Source organism: Myotis nattereri (genome assembly GCF_964212035.1).
Source record: "Myotis nattereri genome assembly, chromosome: 8".
In the NCBI taxonomy this organism is placed as follows: domain Eukaryota; kingdom Metazoa; phylum Chordata; class Mammalia; order Chiroptera; family Vespertilionidae; genus Myotis; species Myotis nattereri.
Window position 1 is genome coordinate 39,558,845 of NC_138083.1, and position 6,250 is coordinate 39,565,094.

Genomic DNA, 6,250 nt, shown 5'->3' on the forward strand with positions numbered 1-6,250 from the left:
CCTGGCCTGTGGGATTGAGCTGAAACCGGCTCTCTGACATCCCCTGAGGGCTCCCAGATTGCGAGAGGGCGCAGGCCAGGCAAGGCCAAAGGACCCCACTGGTGCATGATCAGGGCCAGGGAGGGACACAGGAGGGAATGCGGGAGGGATCCAGGGTGTGTCCGGCCCATCTAGCTCAGTCCCAATCAGCCAGACCCCAGCAGCAAGCTAACCTACTGGTGGGAGCGTCTGCCCCCTGGTGGTCAGTGCACCTCATAACAAGTGGTTGAGCAGCCTTAGCATATCATTAGCATATTACCCCTTGACTGGTTGAACGGCCAACTGGATGACCAGACACTTAGCATATTCGGCTTTTATTATATAGGCTAGTCATGAATATTTTTGCTTCTACTAATGATTGCTTCACTATCATCATGGTATACTAATTTATTGTATTACCACTATCATGATTTATTTATCCATTATTTTGTTGGTAGATACTCAGATTATTTCTGGTTTTGTATATTACTACAGTGCTCTGTGAAAAATTATTATATATATATATATCTTTTGGTATGTATAGTCTGCTTCAGGCTTTTACTAGAAAATAAAAGCTGAGTCATAGAGTAAGAAAATGTTCAATGTTAGAAGATACTTCCAAACAGTTTCTCAAACAAATTGCAAACTACCTATATTCTCATGGGCATTATATGGAGTTCTGATTACAGCACATTCTCACCAACGTGACTTTGGCGGCCTTTTAAACTAGTCATTCTGGTGGATGTGTGCAATGTTTATTCATTTGGGTGTTCACACCCTGTGAGGAGGCTGCAGTGACATTTTGTTACCATAGATGGTGCTACAGTGCTATTCTCTCTCTTTTTTCTTTTTTAAACCTCACCCATTAAAAATAATTATTGGACTTATGTAAAAGTCTAATGACTAACTTTTGTCTTTTAAGAAGTGGGTTTAAAAAAATTAAATAATGAAGAACATGATGGTGGTGCCAAAATAATTAAGACTTATTATTTAGGAGAATTTGATTTATTTTTGTGTATCTCTCTAGAAAACAGAATCAGGTCAAAGTTACTGAGAGGAAAACTTTGACTCAACATAGAGAAGAATGATCTAGCAGGAGAGTCAACCCAGAAAGGAATGTTAGACCCTAGAAAATGGATGAACTCCTGCTCACTATAAGTGCACACACAGGCTGGAGTAAGAAGAGTTCACTTTTATTTATTGGAGTTTGACCTAAATGTATACGGTCCTTTGAGTTTGAACATAATAATTTCTTACCTAATAATAGACAAACATGTAAATTGACCATCCCTCTGCTACACTCACCAGCCAATCAGAAGAGTATGCATATTAACCCAACAAAGATGGTGGTTAATTTGCATATGTAGGTGCGAAGCCATGGAGCGAAGGCTGAAGGCTCCGGCTGGAGCAGCAAAGCCCTGGGTCCTGGGTGCTGGAGGAAAACCAGTGCCAGCAGCTAGGGGAAGGGAAGGCCTATTGCACAAATCTCTTTGTGCAACGGGCTTCTAGTCTATTTATAAAAGCAGAGTATTATCCACAAGAAAACACAATTATTATTTAAATGAATTTTGAAGTATATAATCAATAGTCAAATAATGCATGTACTACAAATTATAATAAAACTAGAGGCCCGATGCATGCAATTCTGCAAGGGCTTGGGCCTTACAGCCCCAGCTGCCTCAGCCAAACCTCACACCCCCTCACAGGCCTGGCTGGCCCTTGCAGCCCACCGCAGCCCTGGTCAGCCCTTGCAGCCCCAGCTTAGCTCAGAAGGTCTTTGGGATGTTCTGCTGTTTGGTCTAATTAGCATATTAGCTCTTTATTATATAGGATTAGAATGTAAGCTCCAATAAAACAAATGCTTGTCTGTTTTATGTATTGCTGTATAAATCCCCATTGCCCCCCAAAATGTGTAGCATGTACTGTGTTCTCCTTAAACATTTGCTCAATGAATTTAAAAAAATTCTATCAATAAAAACACAATTTGACATTTGTAAATAACTCAGAATGGAATCTAGTACAATTGGAATTAGAAAATAATCACTGATATGGGTCAAACAGTTGCTTTTGTCCAGTGGGCAGAGGGAGGGGGCAGTGATGGGGGGGGGGGTGGCAGGGACCAGCAGCAGCAGAGGGGTGATGGGGGGGATGGGGCCAGCCACTCACCATCCCCTGATTGGCCTGCCAGTTGCCTCCTGCAGAGGGAGGCCAGGCTGTAACTTTGGCCCACTCTAAGCCATCAGTTGGACATCCCCTGAGGGCTCCCAGACTGCGAGAAGGCAAAGGCCAGGCTGAGGGACCCCCTGAGTGCATGAATTTTCATGCACTGGGCCTCTAGTTGCATAATGAAGAGTTCAAGGAAACAGTATGAAGGATGCTTAACAACTTGAAAGTAGAATAGAGGAATTCAGAGAGCTCTGCAACAAAGAAATAGAAGATGTAATAAAAATCCAGTAATAGCCCTAACAAGTTTGGCTCAGTAGATAGAGCATTGGCCTGTGGACTGAAAGGTCCCAGGTTCAATTCCAGTCAAGGGCATGTACCTTGGTTGTGGGCACATCTCCAGTAGGGGGTGTGCAGGAGGCAGCTGATCAATGTTTCTCTCTCATCAATGTTTCTAATTCTCTATCCCTCTTCCTTCCTCTCTGTAAAAAATCAATAAAATATATATTTTTAAAACCAGTGATAAAGAATATAATAACTGGTAGACTCCACTGATGTTGTGGCGGTACCGGGGAAGAAGTTGGTGATTTGCCAGGCCCTGGCCCAGAAGACGAGGTCCGGTGACCCCTGGCCCCTTCCTGTCTCCCCTCCGCCTGCCTTTCCCTCTGTCTTCTGCCGGGATGAGGCGCGCAGGCCTGGGTGAAGGCAACTATGGGAACTATGGCTATGCTAATAGTGGATATAGTGCCTGTGAAGAAGAAAATGACAGACTCACTGAAAGTCAGAGACACAAAGTAACTGCTATAAAATCTCTTTCCATTGAGATAGGCCATGAAGTTAAAACTCAAAATAAATTATTAGCTGAAATGGATTCACAATTTGATTCTACAACTGGATTTCTAGGTAGAACTATGGAAAAACTGAAGATTTTATCCAGAGGGAGCCAAAGCAAGCTGATGTGCTATATGATGCTGTTTTCATTGTTTGTCTTTTTTGTCATTTATTGGATTATTAAACTGAGGTGATGCAAGTAAGTGTCAGTTTGGAATTTGTTCCAACTTAAGTGGTTTGGGGTACCACTTTGGTAAAAAAATCAGCATCAAAACATTCCTCGTTTTCAAATATGGCTTTTTCCATTAACAGTTACAGAATTTTACCTGTTTTATAATCACATTACATAATACAGTGCTCTTTGCATACTGTTTCTTAACACATTAAGTGCCCAGTCACCGGTGACTGACACTATACTTTCCGTCCGGAAGGGAAAACAGGCTGGGCTCTTAATGACTCATTTTGCCCCTATTTTCAGGGGTATTGAGAACGCCAAAAGTCAGTCCAGCCCGAACCATTGTTTTTCTATTGTTTGCTATCAGATTAAATAGCAATATAGTCTTCTGTTGTTCTCATAAATGTAGGTTTATGTTCCATGTAAAGAAACTTAGTGGGAGAATAATAGAATGGGGAGCCTGACGCTGAGCTCTTGCAGTGGTGGACAGTTTGTGGTGGAATGATAATCATTTTCCTGAGTGACATCAACCCTAATGATGTACTCCCCTGTTCTCCTTGATTTGGTTAAATTGTAGGCAGATTTCTTTTTACCTATGATGTTTTTCTAATAATTTTTGATTATATGACTCCTCTTCCCCCTTTGCCCAAGGACCTCATTCTTTAATAAATCTTATTATTTTGACATATTTCTAGTAGGTGCAAAACAAATGTGAACCAGTATAATTGTTATTTTATATTAACTTTATGCATACCATTGACTTGGCTTAAAATAGCTTTATGATTTTAGCTACTTAGGCCATTTGGTTATCATTTGTGACAGAATGTGAAACTAAAGTAATTGCTAAACTCTGACTGGAAATAACATGTTCAAGAAAATTAATTGTCTCTGCATTATTATGTGCTCAAAATAGATAATTGAAAGTAGTCAGCATTGAACTTAGGGGTAAGAGTATTGTTGTTTTGATCCAGTATATTTGTTTTTAGAAAGCAAAACAAAGGTAGAATGTTGAGTAGAAAGAAATATTAAAATGTTCTTAAATACTCTGTATTGCTATTTTGGAATTTACTCATTTATGAGCTCTAAAAATAAATTTTTAATGAAATAAAAAAAAAAGAATATAATAACTGAAATGAAGAATGTATTAAAAGGAATTGACGCTGGATTAGCTAATACAGAAGAACAGATTAGTGACCTGAAAGACAGAATAGCAAAATCACCCAACACAATAGCAAAATGAAAAAAAAATATACGTTTTTAAATGCGGATTGAGTAAGAGATCTCTGGGATAACATTAGACATCCTAATATTTGCATTGTAGGGATTCCAGAAGAAGAGAGAGAAAGGGACAGAAAGAATATTTGATGAAATAATGATCGAAAACTTTTCTAATTTGGGGTAGAAAACAGATATCCAGCTCCAGGAAGCACAGAGAAATTCAATAAGATGAATCCAATGTGGCCCATACCAAGACATATTCTAATTAAAATGGCAAAAGTTAAGGATAAAGAGACAATCTAGAAGGCAGCAAGAATGAAACAGCAAGCAACATAAAAGGGAAACCCCATAACGCTATCAGCTGATTCCTCAGAAGCAACTTTACAGACCAGAAGGGAGTGGCAGGAATTACTTAAAGTGCTACAACCTTTATCTATTATCTGGCAAAGTAATTGTTCAGAATTGAAGGAGAGACAAAGAGTTTCTCAGACAAGCAAGAAATGTTAAAGGGTCTTTAATGCAGAAAAAAAATGGGCCATAATCAGAAATAAGAATATACAGGAAAGAAAAGAATCTTACTGGTAAAGGCAAATGTACAATAAACTTTGAATCAACCACTTATAAATATAATATGAAACTTAGAAGACAAAATAACAAAATTAGCTATAACTACAATAAATAATCAGGTGATGCATGAAACAAAAAGATGTAAAACATGTCAAAATGTGATCTAAGAATGAATTGAATTTAAATGCTTATCAGCTAAAAATAGACTGTTATAGATAGAGATGAATATATAAGAAATTGTAACCATAAACCAAAACATACAAAAATACATAAAAAATAAAGAGAAAAGAATCCAATCAAAACATTAAATAAAATAAATAATCAAGAGATCAAGAGAATGAAGGAATAAAGAAGAATAAAGCAACCAAAAAAATGAACAAAATAGCATTAAACACCTATCAATAATTACTTTAAATGTAAATTGACTAAATGCTCCAATCAAAAGACATAGGGTGACAGAATGGGTAAAAAACAAGACACATCTGTATGTTGCCTACAAGAGACTCATGTTAGAGCAAAAGACACACACACACCTGAAAGTGGAACAATAGAAAAAGATAGAAATAAAAAGAAGTTGTGGTAGCCAATACTCATAGGCAAATAGACTTTAAAATAAAGAATGTAGAAAGAGACAAAGAAGAACATTACATAGTTTTAAAGGGATTAATCCAAGAAGAGGATATGGCAGTTGTAAATATCTATACAACCAACATAGGAGCACTCATGTATATAAAGCAAATATTAATGGATATAAAGGTAAAAATTAATAGTTGAATTAAAAATACAATAGTTGAATTTTAATACTACTTAACTCAATGGATAGACCATCCAGACAGAAAACTGATAAGGAAATAATGGCTTTAAATGCTACATTAGGTCAGTTTGACTTAATAGACATTTATAGAGCACTTCATCCAAAAACCGAAGATTACACAATTTTTCAAGTGCACATGAAACATTTTCCAGGATAGAAACATATTAAGCCACAAAATAAGCCTCAGCACATTCAAGAAGATTGAAATTATTTCAAGCATATTTGACCACAATGGCATGAAACTAGAAATCAACTATAGGAAGAAAACTGGAAAAAATATAAATATGTGGAGATTAAACAGCAGGCTTCTAGACAACAAATGGATCAAAGAGGATATCAAACAGGAAATAAAAAACTACCTTGAGACAAACGAAAACACAATTTTACAAATTTATGGAATGCAGCAAAAGCAGTTATTAGAGGGAAGTTCATAGCTATACAGGCTTCCCACAAGAAACAGGAAA

General features: G+C 37.4%; 1 protein-coding gene across 1 annotated transcript; it reads left to right on the forward strand.

The window, feature by feature from the left end:
• Positions 1-2,756: 2,756 nt before the first annotated feature.
• LOC308522843 (BET1 homolog) lies at positions 2,757-3,206 on the forward strand (the record flags this gene model as incomplete). Its single annotated transcript, XM_081096430.1, has 1 exon — positions 2,757-3,206. Exon 1 carries the CDS (start codon positions 2,862-2,864, stop codon positions 3,204-3,206), a length of 345 nt encoding a protein of 114 aa, XP_080952556.1. The 5' UTR covers positions 2,757-2,861.
• Between the last annotated feature and the right edge of the window lie 3,044 nt (positions 3,207-6,250).